The sequence below is a fragment of the Rana temporaria genome, chromosome 3 (genome assembly GCF_905171775.1).
Source record: "Rana temporaria chromosome 3, aRanTem1.1, whole genome shotgun sequence".
Taxonomy (NCBI): Eukaryota; Metazoa; Chordata; class Amphibia; order Anura; family Ranidae; genus Rana; species Rana temporaria.
This window is the reverse complement of record NC_053491.1, coordinates 467,682,361-467,698,169: the sequence shown is the minus strand read 5'-3', so window position 1 is coordinate 467,698,169 and position 15,809 is coordinate 467,682,361. Positions and strand designations below refer to the sequence as shown.

Genomic DNA, 15,809 nt, shown 5'->3' with positions numbered 1-15,809 from the left:
CACAGCTGCTGTGTCCATTATAAGAGGCTCCCACCATTCTTGTGCTGAGTTCCAGGCCTGAGCAGTCTGAACACTTGTGCCCATTATAAGGGGTTCCAACCTCCCCTGTGCTGAATTCTCAGGTCTGCACACCTGTTGTGCCCATTATAAGGAGCTCCCGCCATCCACATGAAGAATTTCTGGCTCTGCAGACCTATGTTGTCCATTTTCAGGAGTTTCCATGATCCTTGCACTGAGTTCTTAGGTCTGCACACCTGTTGTGCCCATTATGAGGGGTTCCCAGGTATTCACAGCTCATTCCTGTGCTGAGTTACAGGACTGAGTGGTCTGGACACTTGTGCCCATTATAAGGGGTTCCCATCACTCCTGGTCTGAATTCCCAGGTCTACACACCTGTTGTGTCCATTATGAGGGGCTCCCGCCATCCACATGAAGAAATGCAATATAGCGATATAGCACATTTAGGAAATGCAATGTGGATTTTGCGGAAACAATGTGCATTTTGGGGTCTGCAGAAACGAATGGTAATGCACAGGGCCATAACTAGATGTCAATTCCTCCCCTGACACAGAGCACTAATTATGTCCAAACCAACTGTGTTTCCAAACTATATTCAGTATAAATTCCATTTATCAAATGTATTTGCCAAGTGCTCTGGCTGTATAAATCACTGTGCAGCCAGACAGAGCTGGGTCCCCTGTGCTCCTGGGCCACCTATCAGTCACAGGGTCTAATATAGATATTCTCACACTCTTGGTAATGTAGTTTAGCACACATGGAGTATATTTTACAGTGGTGTACTATATGACCAGCAGACAGATTTTCTTATCTGGACAATCAATGCAAATGGAGGCAAAACACAACAATGCAATGCCACTATCTATGTTATAACTACACAAGTCTGCAAGCATATTCACAATGCAGAATGTGAATCCATGCAAAGGTCCTATTCACATATTGTATATGTTCATAAGTATTATTTGATGTGCACACATGGCAATGCAAGAGTTTTCTGTTGGGTGCACTCATAGACATGAATGGGTGGGCACCCCATAGCGCATACAACACATGTTGCTGCAAACAGCTCAGCAATAGGTACAGAACCATGTGAATGAGTCCTAAGACTAGAGCTATACAGGAGAGTTTACAAACCCAATCCTGCCAACAACATCGCTAGCTGTTAATCGCTAGGACTAGCAAATGATCACCAAGGCCAGATTTACATTGTCGTTCTGCCATTCTGAATGGCACCCCAATGTGCCTTGCTGACGCATCTTGTTTATTTAAAATTGGTACAAATGTAATGGGCAGCTTAACAGAAGGATCTTTGGCACATGTGCATTAAACACGCCCCCAAATATAAAAATGTGCCCTGAAATATATCGCCCCCTATGGTATAAGCTACACTGGTAGTATTCAGTAGCATCTTGTAGCTTTCAATTGCACATGATTGAAACATTGATCAGTCATGTGAGATTATGCTAATGCATGTTGGTTGTATAGTGTACTCCATGGAAAGACATTTGTATCATCAGTTTTTTGATCACTTGCTACTCCTAGTGATTAATCCATAACAAATATAGTAGCGGGACTAACCTACTGAAATTCTCCTGTGTAGCTCCACTCAAATGAGGTGGCTGTCAGCAAGTGGTTAACTGTCTCAGCATCAAGAGATCAAGAATGTTTTTCTGAGGCAGCCATTTGGGTGTGGTGATGAATTGCCCCAGCTGGGGGTATTAGTGACTGGTGGGAGGGGTATAAAGGGCAGCTCTTTCTTCCTGCCTCATTGTGCTGTTGGTCTTGCAGGCAGGATGGGTCTAGGAGTGAGGAACTGCTGTGGTTGGCTGTTGCTTTTGGCCCTGGTTTATGGACCAGGGTTTGGATGTAGTGGGGATGGAGCCTTGGTGAGACATAGGCGCCAATCAGACTGGTGGAGGAATAACCAGCGGGTTGTACCTGGCTACAGCCAGGGGTCTTCTAGAGGGGGTTCTGGAGGGACTTACTCAGGCACTAATGCAATATATGGGTTTGGGGCTTCTAGAGGTGGGGCTCAGAGGGGTTCAACAGGTGGACGTGGTGGTGGGATGCTCCGCCAGCAGCCCCCGACTGTAATTTCATCCAGTTCCCCCATCAGTGTCCAGTGTGAAGAGGACCGCATGGTGGTCAGTGTCATAATGGATTTTTATGGGAATGGAAAGCTAGTGAAATCTTCTGATCTGAGCCTGGGACCCCAAGGCTGCAAGCCGAACACCCAAAGTACTGATGAAGTTATCTTCCAGATTAGTCTCCAGGACTGTGGCAACACTGTGCAGGTAATCCTCCACACTCGCTTTTGTTTTTTGTTTTCCTTCTTTATTGGCCTCAGTAAACTAAAACCTGGTTGCTTTGGATTATTGCACTTTGCAATGTTGTCTTAAAGTGGAGTTCCGGCCACAATTTCACTTTTTAAATATAAATACCCCTGTAATACACAAGCTTAATGTATTCTAGTAAAGTTAGTCTGTAAACTAAGGTCTGTTTTGTTAGGTTGTTACAGCATTTAGAAACTTTATAAAATAGAAATTGACTGGGGCCATCTTAAGTGTGGGCATCATGAAGCCAGACTGTATGACTTCCTGGATTTCAGCCTTAGAGATATCGCACATGCTCAGTGCTGTACAAGCAGTGTCAGATCAGGTTTCAGCACCTGTGCTGTCCAAGTCACATGATTCTTTGAGACTGGGGAGTGCACAGACTCCTGGAAAGTTACACCCACTACATTCCCAGGAGTCTGTGCAGTGTAGGTTAGGAAGCATTAAGCACCTAGGTGCAGGAAGTGGGAAGATAAACTATTCTGCCTAGCAACACTTTGAAGGCATCTAAAAAAAAATTTGTGTGTGTCTCCCCCCCATCTGTCAAGTTAAATTTGTTCAGGGGAGGTTGTGTCCAGTAAGCCTAAAAAATGCTTTCCATACGATAACCTACTTGTGTAGATGTCCTAAATTACTTCTGCCATCTTGGATGTGATGTCAGCAGACTAGGAGCCATTACTTGTGTAGCGCCCTGCTCCTGTTGGGTAGGTGCTATTTGTAAATTTAAATTGTCTGATCTGTAATTTAGCTCAGAATGACTATGCCAAATTATTGGTTTCTATTCCAGTTCAGCTGCGTTGCACATTTTCCACTTGACTGTGGGTGTTGCTGTCGCCACAGGTCAAGGTTGGAAATGTAACTGTGTATGTTTTTTTTCTGAAGCAGCTCAGTGGGTGGGGTCCCCACCACTGTGCATTCTGGGAGAGGGTACTTAATGTACAGACACTGTCCTGGCGGGGTCTTCCAATCCTGACCTGATGGCCCTCCTGGCCTCAGGGATGTGCTAGCAGTGTTTTTCTGGCCTCGGGGGCCTGCTGGCCCGATGCTCCGCCACTGAAGTAGGCCCAGGAGTTTCTGGGGCCTACTGGTCCAGGGATGGTCCTGTGCTGTCTTCTCTGCAGGAAGAAGCCGAACAATTGAGGATTAAATTGGAGGATGCATCCTGGCCAATCTACCTCAGTGCTGCAAGCTGAAATGTAGAATAGAAACAAAAAAGTGTAGCGCTCTGATACAAAAAAGGTATGACAGTAAAATCAAAAACCACGCATGATCAATATGCAACAATGAGAAATGCACATATGTATGGAGGTACAAATGTTGGAAGCAAATGACTAAATGTCCAAAATGAACCAAGTGATGGATGAATACAAAGTTCAAAATTGAAGGGTGAGATGAAATCTTCAAAAAATATATGAATATAAATGAATTTCAAAAATAAGGAATATCCCGTCACCAATGTGGATGCAGGCTTACCGGAACTTGTGGACTCTGCGAAATGTATATTTCCAGAGTCAATCAGGATTGGTATAGACTGGAAACCACGGTGTGGAGCTGCTTCAGGAAGGGGTCCACAAATGATCCAAATATCATGACCTGGGGGGAACTGGAAGGTCTCTCGCTCAGGGAATGCAGGAGATGGTCATCCGTTAGTGAGGGTTACATGTGAACGTGGAAAAGAAAAGAGGGGACGCCATAGTGTAGTACCGTCAAAATCAGTTTAGGTTTAATTAAAGATTGCACTTACATGTCAGTTGAGAAAAAAGCGCACTTCAATAAAATGATGGCAACATTGGAGTCATCCCTGACGCGTTTCGTGTGAGTACACGTTGTCAAAAGGGTATCCCTCCTATGTGGCCAACAGACAAATTTATAATGAGCCCCCAAACACATACAACTCACCATCTGGGAGGAGTCACTCAGAACAGCAACACTTCCGGGTAGGAATCAGATCTGAACAAAATGTTAAATGTGAAATAGCACTCTGAACATGTAATGAGCACATGGGTGGCGAAAAAAAGCAACAAAAAAGAAGAAAAATGGAAAATCAGAACGTCTGTAATGCACAAGTGCTTGAAACAAGCACTTCCTGGATGTGGCAAGATGGCGGCGGGGCGTGCGCTCCAAGCCTCATCTTGACACAATGTTCTGATAGGGTGTATAGAAAAGAGGAGGCGCTCCGAACGGGCGCTTCCTAGTTACAGCAAAATGGCGCCAGAGCGTGCGCTCAAAGCCTCGTTCTGAGTACATGTGCTGAGCAGGAAGTAACGCAGCACATAACGGCAAGCCGATACAGACTAGAAACGTCAGGATGGGGGGCGGATCAAAATGCAAATCTATGTAGTTCACCCCTCACTGTGGTTAACGCTGTGCGTGTCAAGTGGACCGGAAGTAATAACTCAAGGTTGGTCCACGTGATGCTCCGCAGTAAAAAAGATCAAAAAAAAAAAAAAAAAAAAGGGGAAAATGTAAATGCACTGGCTAACAGAGAGGCCGGCTGATTTTTGGATGACTGAAACACCACACAATATTTGGAAGTATAACTTCCAAATGCATCGGAAAGCCAAAATGCATTAATAGACAAAAAATCATTAATGGAATAACCTAAAGAAAGGAAAAGTTCCAAGTAAGAGTCTAAAAACATAAGTAAAAAATCGTGTAAATGACATATTTATAAAAAATGACCTTTAATATTAAAAAAAAGGACAGTGACGGAAATCAACTGTAATAAATAGTGCAGAGTTGTGGAATCTAATAATGAAAAAATTCCGCAAACTGCAACAGATAAAAATTGTGTAAAAATATATAAAAATCAAAATATATCTGTAAAGCAATGCTGAGTGAGTCATCCAGATGATAAGTTGGAAGTACGGACAAAACATGCATTAACAAATAAAATAGTCAATATATCAATTTTATATTTAACAATAAATGTAAAAATTGTTAAAAAGATGTCAAATGAATGAGCATATTTATTGAATGACAAAAAAAAAAAAAAAAAAAAAAAAAAGGGGGGGGGGGGGGGGTTGTGTACACAAAGTTCCTACGAAATTGAAACATGACAGTTCATGCCTTATCAATAAATGAATTGATATCCCATTCGACGTTCAAGCCGGAGGGATGATAAGATTGGAGTTCATATATCCAATATGTTTCTAATTGAGAAACCCCTCTTGTCTTAGCCCCTCCTCTCCAGGGAGGTATGTACCGGTCAATAATTGTAAATTGTGTACCGGAAGGGTTTCTATCATGACAATGTCTGAAGTGGCGAGGAACCGTATGGTTCGTATCTCCACTTATAATTAAAGCGATATGTTCACCCACACGTATCGAATAGGTACGGATCGTGCGGCCGACATATTGCTTACCGCATATACAAGTAATGAGATAAACAATGTAATTTGTTTCACAGGTGCAAAAATGCTTAATCTCATACTGTTTGTTGGTCACGGTGGATGTAAAGTGTGTAATTTTACGTCCCTTTAATGAATTGTGTAGGCACACCTTACATTTCCTACATGGAAAAAAACCAATAAGATCATGAAAGAAGGAAATCTTTGATGGGGGATTGATGATGTTGGGCGCAATCCGACTCTGTAACGAGGGTACACCCCACAACTCTGCACTATTTATTACAGTTGATTTCCGTCACTGTCCTTTTTTTTAATATTAAAGGTCATTTTTTATAAATATGTCATTTACACGATTTTTTACTTATGTTTTTAGACTCTTACTTGGAACTTTTCCTTTCTTTAGGTTATTCCATTAATGATTTTTTGTCTATTAATGCATTTTGGCTTTCCGATGCATTTGGAAGTTATACTTCCAAATATTGTGTGGTGTTTCAGTCATCCAAAAATCAGCCGGCCTCTCTGTTAGCCAGTGCATTTACATTTTCCCCTTTTTTTTTTTTTTGATCTTTTTTACTGCGGAGCATCACGTGGACCAACCTTGAGTTATTACTTCCGGTCCACTTGACACGCACAGCGTTAACCACAGTGAGGGGTGAACTACATAGATTTGCATTTTGATCCGCCCCCCATCCTGACGTTTCTAGTCTGTATCGGCTTGCCGTTATGTGCTGCGTTACTTCCTGCTCAGCACATGTACTCAGAACGAGGCTTTGAGCGCACGCTCTGGCGCCATTTTGCTGTAACTAGGAAGCGCCCGTTCGGAGCGCCTCCTCTTTTCTATACACCCTATCAGAACATTGTGTCAAGATGAGGCTTGGAGCGCACGCCCCGCCGCCATCTTGCCACATCCAGGAAGTGCTTGTTTCAAGCACTTGTGCATTACAGACGTTCTGATTTTCCATTTTTCTTCTTTTTTGTTGCTTTTTTTCGCCACCCATGTGCTCATTACATGTTCAGAGTGCTATTTCACATTTAACATTTTGTTCAGATCTGATTCCTACCCGGAAGTGTTGCTGTTCTGAGTGACTCCTCCCAGATGGTGAGTTGTATGTGTTTGGGGGCTCATTATAAATTTGTCTGTTGGCCACATAGGAGGGATACCCTTTTGACAACGTGTACTCACACGAAACGCGTCAGGGATGACTCCAATGTTGCCATCATTTTATTGAAGTGCGCTTTTTTCTCAACTGACATGTAAGTGCAATCTTTAATTAAACCTAAACTGATTTTGACGGTACTACACTATGGCGTCCCCTCTTTTCTTTTCCACGTTCACATGTAACCCTCACTAACGGATGACCATCTCCTGCATTCCCTGAGCGAGAGACCTTCCAGTTCCCCCCAGGTCATGATATTTGGATCATTTGTGGACCCCTTCCTGAAGCAGCTCCACACCGTGGTTTCCAGTCTATACCAATCCTGATTGACTCTGGAAATATACATTTCGCAGAGTCCACAAGTTCCGGTAAGCCTGCATCCACATTGGTGACGGGATATTCCTTATTTTTGAAATTCATTTATATTCATATATTTTTTGAAGATTTCATCTCACCCTTCAATTTTGAACTTTGTATTCATCCATCACTTGGTTCATTTTGGACATTTAGTCATTTGCTTCCAACATTTGTACCTCCATACATATGTGCATTTCTCATTGTTGCATATTGATCATGCGTGGTTTTTGATTTTACTGTCATACCTTTTTTGTATCAGAGCGCTACACTTTTTTGTTTCTATTCTGTTTTTTGCTTCTTGTTTTTCAGTAGCTGTGTTTAGCAGCTTGATACATGCACATTTAGCAGCGCAATAATTTACACTATACCATCTGCAAGCTGAAATGTGTAGCTGTGTCTTTGGTACTTTTGCAAAGTGTGTTTGTGGTTGCACGGTCCTGTGGCAGAGGACCGTGTAACGGCACTCAAGTCTGTAGCAGACTTTTGATCGAGCTTCGCATCTGGTGCTAGGTCAGTGAGAGGCCTATCCGGTGGTTGCTGAATCCAGTGTGGAAACGGCTTGTCCTCTGGATCCAGGAACGTACCCGTTGATCTGCAAAAGCAAGGTACCTGAATCTCCCCTAACCCTCTATTCCTCTGACTTTTGTTTGATAAAACCTTGGAAAAAGACTAAATGTTGGTGCATACATTTGTGAATAACTCTTCAAGGAGGACCCCAAGACGAACACGGTAACGACAGGCCCAAGTTCAAACCAGCAGCTCTACTACCAGTAGTGCTACACTTGGTAGTTTGGTATCCTCCACTTTTCATAGTAGATAAAAGGTTATGTAGGGAGGGGATGAAGGAGCTGGGCCAGCAGAGTAAATAGACCTTGTTTTAGGAGAGGACTACAAGGTGTAAGGTGGGAACTGTGCTAGGGAGTTGGTGTGCTCTTGAATGGGCTAATCGGTTAGTAAACAATAGTCTGCTTAAGTTGGTGATGGGGTCTCTAGAACCTGAAACCACTTTAAAGCAGACCTGTAGGAGTCCTCCAAAAAAAAAAATGCAGTTGCATGGCTGAGTTGCTAGCCTATATTTTTGAATCCTATAAGGTTAATCCTCATAAGCATGATGGTTGGGTGACTAGTCTTGGATATGGGACACATCCATTGTTTCCATTTCCAAACAATTGTTGGGCTCCTTGTCTAACTCATGAGTAGCACCGCAGTGTCTATAATGTTCTGATCTTATCTACAGATGATGCAAGACTGGGTGATCTATGCTACAAACTTGACCTACAGCCCAACCTCCTCCATTCCCATTATCAGAACCAACCCAGCTGTGGTTCCCATAATGTGCTACTACTACAGGTGAGTCTACGCTAGGATGAAATGCAGGTCCTAACAATGCATCTTTCCTGGTAAACATCTTAAGGCAAAAAATTTTTTATCAGGGAACACCCCTGTCAGGTTTTCTGCTTCTGTCCCAATTCAAGACATTCCCCCTTCACATCCTGTTTTGACAAATAAACTTCAATGACTTGCCACTGCAACAAGTGTCCATTGCGCTGATTGCCTCCTAGGCTTTTTTTGACCACTCAAATGTTTGGGGTTTCCCTTGGGTTTAGTCCTGTTGGTAACTAATCTGCTTATTTGGGTAAGGATGGGCTCAGGTGTGTTTTGGAAGCTGCATGTGCAGAGCCCACCAGGAAGTTGGCACAGTGCGAATCATAAGCGGTAAGACATTGTCCTGTTGCATGGCTGCAGAGATCGGGAAATGTCTCAATGCTTGTTTTTTGCACTGTGCAGTGTCTACTTCCTGGCGGGCTCTGCACATGTGGCTTCCAAACACGCCTGAGCTCATTCATATTTTTGGGGGCACGGGCATAAAAAATACCTGATTGGCTTCAAGCCTTCTAAGCTATCAAACTTGAGGCCTATTCACTTATCAGTTGTGGGGACAATGACCCCTACCAAACTGCTGAAGGCCATGCACCGAAACCCAGAGGTTTGGCTTAAATCTGTTTTTTGTCTGGTTGTATTGGCAACCAATTTAGTTAAACTTGTCTACCTTGATCAGTGCTGGTGTCATTTTGGATATTTTTCATATTCCAATAAACTTTACTTGGAGCCCACGTGAGGTGCAGCCGTTTCTTATTTTGTATTGGCAAACCATTTTGCTACTTAAGTCTAAATGGGTCCATAAGTCTTTGCTTTTAGGTACAACTGAACTCCATCTTATGTAACAAGTGGTGATTGTCTGCGCTGTGGTATGGCTTGGCCGGATGAGTGAAATGAGGGAATGGTGAGTGAACGGGCTAATAGGGCCTGGGGAGTGACAGGTAATGCAGACACAAATTAACCTTAACGGTTTTAAATAGGTACAGTCCTAACTGGACTGTAAAATGGTACAGTGGAGTCTTGAAAAGAAAGGTATGTGAAAATCAAAGCAAAAACTTAAAACGTGAACATAAAGTCTTAGGTGAGGGCAAACCAAAAGAAAAGGACCGCAGTTCAACACTGGGACTGGTGCAGCAGTGAGGAAATGGTTAAAATGGAAAAGGTTCCAAATTCTACAAGGGGTATTCAGTCCAGACAAATCCAAACAAACGCATGCAGCCCACACCTCGGTGACTAGAACTCCATCTTAGTCTGTACTGATGTAGGGATTTGTAGACCTGTGGCCAGCATTGACAATGATGGGATTCCATTAGGTGACCTCATGGCTTTAGCAAACATCATGGTAAAAATGGCAGTGCTCAGTTGTCCATCTGTATTCTCTCTCACTTTCCTTGGTGTACGAGTGACCATAGTAATGTGAACTAGAAGTTGAGGTAATATGAATCATAATTTGAGGATGGATGCTTTTTGCTCACTTGAATTTAGAAGTACAATCTTCAGGGATGTTGTACTGAAACTGGCATTGCTATCTTGTGAGTTTTCCAGAAAAAGGAAGGGGCCATTTTGAACTGCCATCCTTCATACTAGTTATGTCAGTAACTAACTTGCTAGATTGTTACCAGAATGACAACCTGTAATCTAAACCAACAAGTTGGCAAAGGCAGCTACCATGATGCTGTTCTTTTAAAAGTGACACCAACCACTTGCCTACAGGGCACTTGCACCTCCTTTCTGACCAGGACATTTTGTTCAGCTTTCAGCACTGTCCCACTTTGAATGACAATTGCACGGTCATGCAACACTGTAGCCAAATTACATTTTTTTAATTTTTTTTTTTACTCAAATGGCACTTTCTTTTGGTGATATTTAATCACTGCTGAGTGTTTTATCTTTTAACCAAAAATGTTGTGAATCTGAGGTTGAATCTGAGGTGGCGCTATAATGTAATCAGGGCACTGATGATCAGTGCCCTGATTACATGTTTTGTTGTCCCTATGCGAAGAGATGCCACTGATCGGTTAACCTCGCCACATACTGAGGCAAGGAGCATCGATTACTGGCATCTGTGTTTACATGTGACCGGCTGCGATTGGACACAGTCGATCACGTGGTTAAAGAGCTGCGGCTGTTTAGAGATCGGGGTCGTGCCATGTCCTAGCAACAAGGTGCAGTCGCGCTGCATGCCTGTTTTGGGACGCCGTCATATGACTGCATCCCAGAACAAGAGCCACACAGCCCTGCTATCATTTGACGGTGGGTGGGCAGCAAGTGGGTTAAACGGTTAATATGGATCTCTGAAATTAACATGATTTCGTTACTGACACTCCTGTTCTCTTTATAGGCATGCCAATGTAAGCAGCAAAGCCATTGAGCCAACATGGGTTCCATTCAGCACCACAGTGTCCATAGAAGAGAGGCTGTCCTTCTCCTTGAGGCTCATGACTGGTGAGTTAAGCAAAGAAAATAATTGGGAGGGGTGGTTTTGTCTGAACTTTACACTGTAATCTCCTGTCTTGTCTATAGAGGACTGGAGTGGCCCTAGAAGTTCTCCCATCTATCAGCTTGGAGATATCCTCTACATAGAGGCCTCTGTGGACACTCAAAACCATGTTGGACTGATCCTGTATGTTGACCGATGTGTGACCACCATATCTCCTGATCCCACCTCTTCTCCTAATTATGGCCTCATTGAAGAAAATGGGTATGGGGTGTTTTTTTCCTGGTGGGGGTTGTTTGTCGCCATAATGACCCCACTCTTAACTGACCGTTTTCTACAGCTGTCTAGTTGATGGAATGCAAGATGACGCCTCTTCAGCCTTCATCACCCCGAGGGTTGAGCCAGACAAGCTCCAGTTCACAGTGGATGCTTTCCGATTTCTAGGAAATGATGCCTCTCTGGTGAGGACAGTTTGCATTGACTAATACAGATGGATGCCTTGTAAGAACTGATAACCTAATTTAAATACTTCCCAATTCAGATCTACATAACCTGTTACCTGAGAGCTGCTGCAACCACCCAGGTCCCTGATGCCATGAACAAGGCCTGTTCCTATAGCAAAGCCACACAAAGGTGAGATGGTGACCTAAAATGGTTGCTTGTGGTTCCATGGATTTTTGCACACATTTCTGTGGTACTGTGTCTAGAACAATGACTCTGTGAACCAATAACATGGTGGATTTCTCTTTATGATGGGTAAAGACAGCAGATTTTAATGGGAAATTGGCCAGCAGTCATTGTACATGATATGGAGAGAACATCCATGGGCTAATATCTGATTCCAGCATGATCCATATGGTGCTATGCATCTGCTTCTAGGATAAACATTTTGGTGTTTGCACTTCCCAAAAAAAAAGGATTGGAGCCACCCCACATGCACACTGGATGTGTTTTTTTTTTTTGTTTTTTTTTCTCCCTGGGGCAGTTACTGATGGGATATTCAGAGTCGGTCAGTGCAGTTCCCTTATATTAGTCCGCCCCCCCCCCATTTCGGTTGTACCCTCTTCTTTAATTGGTGCCCCTTTTACTCTCTGCCTCCCTTGCAGTCCTACCTTTGGCAGGGCAGAGGCAGGTTTCAGCCTGCCCTGCCAAAAGTGTGATATCAGCAGGGCAGGAGGAGCTGCAGATCTGGATCATATTAACATCTCCTGAAGACAAACCTTGCCGCATAGTGTTAGGGGAGTGGTGACTGCAGTCTGGCCATGTTCGCCTCTTGCTTCCCACTGTGTGGCCCAGTCATCAATGGGCCACAGACCAATAATGTTCTGGGTGTTGGAGACCACTGCATTGGCTGCCTCTTAGAACATGCAGCCATATATGGGGGGGAAGAGGTCTACAAACAACCATTTGGACACAAGCTTCCTTCTGCTGTTCAGGTTATAATTGCCTATGGAAGAGGGATGGTAAAGCGCAATATATTTAGGAAAGGGCAAACCTCATGGGTGGGATGCTAAGCCTATGTTCTTCTCCTTCGTCTTGCCAATGCTTGAAGGAACTGCAGAAGCTAATGTTTTGGGCAGACCTGTAATGTGGTCAATCGGAAAACAAAATTGCTCGCTTCCTATTGGTGTAAAAAAAACATACAGTAAGCCCAGTTTCAAGATAAAAAAAAAAATCATTCTGTTCCTTAACTGGTAATAAAAGACATCTACAATGGGGTCAAACAGCTCTGAGTGGCTATCTTCATACTCGTCACTTATGGTGGAAGATCTAGAAGTTTTATTCAGAGCATTCCATTTTTGGTGTTGGGATTTATTCACTTATGGACTTTATGCGTACTTATTTCATTTTTGTGCACATTTAAATTTGATGCAGTGTTTTACTTTGTGCCAGTTTTTCACACGAACATGTATAGCGCCTTATTCTTTACTTTATAATTCTACACAGTTTAGTGATTAGTTCACTTTAAAGAGGGCAGCTGTTGGTTTATATGTTCTTATCCCCACAAGGCTCTTCTGTTGGTTTCTTCTGTTGGTTTCTTCTGTTGGTTTCTTCTGTTGGTTTCTTCTGTTGGTTTCTTCTGTTGGTTTCTTCTTCCTTCAACCCAGAAGTTTTATACACCTGTCACCTCAGTGGAAGTGTAGCTATTGGCCGATCTGCCAGTGAACTGCTGTGATGTGTATGCTGCTCCTAGTCCATCCACAGATACAAATTGATCAAAACCTTTGAGATCACATGAGCACTAATTGGTGGACAATCTTCAGGGAAGAAGAGCATGCCTAATAGGCCTTCAATTTGATGAACTTAATTTTTCTATCTGTGCTGGTTTCAGATCGCATTTGCTAGTTCCACTACAGAATTCAGATCCAGGGATTGTGAAATATAAAGCTTCTCAGAAAATATCAGGTCTCTGCGGTACTGAGGTCATGCATTAACCTGTATAGTGCCATGCCTCATGTCTTGAGTACAAACTATAAGGAATGGGGGAAATACTTTTTTGCCAGCACATGACATCATTAAACTTCACAAAGGTAAAATTTATAATGCCTTTAATGAAAATATATCTTTAGCTCTTGTTGCTGTAGCTCAAGTGCACTAGCCTATATAGTAGGCATTGGCCCCAAGAAGTTAACAAATGCTACTCTACAGCATTGGTTCACCAGAACTTCAAGTCTAGCTTCTAAATGTAGACTTGTCTTACAATTGTCTTCTCTAGTTGGTCTGCAGTTGAGGGCCCCAGCAGTATCTGCCAGTGTTGTGGTACAGGCACCTGCAGCAACCCTACTGCTCTGGTTTCCGGAGGAAGGGGCAGATTTGGAAGACCAAGAGGCAAGAGGGACGTCTTGGATGGTGAGTTACTAACTGGCAGCTGCTACCTTCAATGTTATGAATGTAGGTGATCCTTACCTAAATGATAGAGTCCATAATGAGCATAAACAATGGGGGGGGGGGGGGGGGGGCTCAAAGATAACCCAGAAAGGAAAAGATTTGCCATAGTGTGAAATTAAATTTGAAATGTATTTAAAAAATAAAGTAATGCAGATACTCTGAGTGTAAATAGGACAGCTAAAAGTGTAAACGCCCATCCTTCTTGGATTCTAGCGGTGAGGTCGGTATGTCCCTCCTACAACGTGTTTTGCCTCAAACTGAGGATCTCACATTTGCCATAATGGGGGAGGGGGGAACTATAACATACCTACTATAACTAGAATAGGGGGGGAAATCCCCAACACTTCATACCACAAACTAGGAAGTTAACCATTTCTTTCCTCCCAATTCTGTCCAATATTGACTGAAGGAACAACTTTAGGACTTGAGGGTCTAAAATGGGTGCTAACTTCTAAACACTTGTGTAAAAGCTAGACTGACTGCAAGCTCTTAAACTGCATGGAATTGTACAGAAATGTGTCTATTGACCTCTCACTTTTCTCCTGTTAAGAACCCCACACAGAAGAGGGACAAACTGTGACCACTCTGGGACCTCTGCTTGTGATTGGACCTTCACAAAGGGATGTTGCGGCTGCGGTGACGAGGGAAGAGTCTGCCCCTGCGGAGCTCTGGGTGTTGGTGGCTGTCGGATGTCTTAGTCTTCTTGTTGTCATGGTGTGTGCAGTGTTCATTGGGAAATCTCTGAAAAAACCACAGTATGTGCTGTCTGTAAAAAAATAAACTCATTTAATCATCTATTGGTTTAATTTTAATGCTGTGAGCCTGAAATGGACTTCTTACTATTGGTATAAATGTATTTTTCTGAGTCCCTAGCTTTGTCTAACATGCTCAAAAGGTATAAACCTGGCTCCATCGGCATCTTTGGCCCGAAGATTAATAGTAGACAACCCCCCCTGACAATATCAATGGAGTTTGTGGCATCTCCATAACGTGCATGATGCCCATTACATCTAGGGCATAGGGTTGTGTCTCTACGCTTCTGTTTAAATAGATTCTCGGGTGTATATGTCCTATGTTGGACCTTGCATATGGGATAAAAAGACCATGGGGACTGCTGATGGTACCGCTGCCCATTGGTCATCTGATATAGACGCCCAAGTCTCCTACCCAATGTGTCCTTGATGGGCAAGTCCATCGATTTCTTGGAACTTATTATAAAGTATACCATATTGTGAAATGAGACCATGTTTAGTATTCCTTTTATCCAGTAGTGATATTTAGGGATGGCCCCGATGTTGAGTCGCATGTAAGTTCGACTCAAACATCTGACATTCGTTGGTTCTACAAACATATTGGGGCGTTTGCCAGCCAGAGTTCCCCCATAATGCACTGTTAAATCGCAGTGCATTTGATGGCTGCTGATTGGCCAACGAAGGCTGTTGCTTACATGGTGGCCGTATATAGTGAATGGAGGTGTGTGTGTGTGTGTGTGTGTGTGTGTACAAAGGAAAAACCACAGCGCACAATTGTCAATTCCTTTAAAGTGTCCTGCGATGTCGTCAGATCTTCAGTGAGAACAGTTATTGGATTAACTTTTGACACCACTTTCAAATTGTGCTGTGAAATAAGCTGCTCTATTTACCTAAATGATGAATTTACAGTCCTGCTAGACCTGTAAAATTAAAGCTCCGCCTTGATGGGAGGCCTCCCGGTGACTGCTGTTACTTGGTTTTGACGGCTGATAGTGGCAAGGGTGGGGCCACCCGGTGACATAACCAAGTGACATCGCCCCGACTGATGTCATGTGACAGAGGTTGGGATCATCCAGTCGCATTAGTGGGTGACCCTGCCCTTGCAAAAGCTGTCACTGCTAAAAGAAAGCAGTTGG

The 15,809-nt window shown here is 43.2% G+C and overlaps 1 protein-coding gene across 1 annotated transcript; it reads left to right on the top strand.

Annotated features, from left to right (window-relative positions):
- The first annotated feature begins 1,776 nt into the window (after positions 1 to 1,776).
- On the top strand, positions 1,777 to 14,716 carry LOC120933606 (zona pellucida sperm-binding protein 3-like). Its single transcript, XM_040346900.1, has 8 exons — positions 1,777 to 2,312; positions 8,453 to 8,565; positions 10,937 to 11,040; positions 11,119 to 11,296; positions 11,373 to 11,493; positions 11,574 to 11,665; positions 13,749 to 13,882; positions 14,472 to 14,716. The coding sequence occupies exons 1-8, from the start codon at positions 1,812 to 1,814 to the stop codon at positions 14,699 to 14,701; spliced, it is 1,473 nt and encodes a 490-aa protein (XP_040202834.1). The 5' UTR covers positions 1,777 to 1,811; the 3' UTR covers positions 14,702 to 14,716.
- Positions 14,717 to 15,809: the final 1,093 nt, after the last annotated feature.

Coding starts and splice junctions, on each gene's coding strand:
- LOC120933606 (XM_040346900.1), top strand. CDS start 1,812: ATGGGTCTAGGAGTGAGGAACTGCTGTGGTTGGCTGTTGCTTTTGGCC. Junction 8,566..10,936: donor ATAATGTGCTACTACTACAG/GTGAGTCTACGC, acceptor TTCTCTTTATAG/GCATGCCAATGTAAGCAGCA. Junction 11,666..13,748: donor TATAGCAAAGCCACACAAAG/GTGAGATGGTGA, acceptor TGTCTTCTCTAG/TTGGTCTGCAGTTGAGGGCC.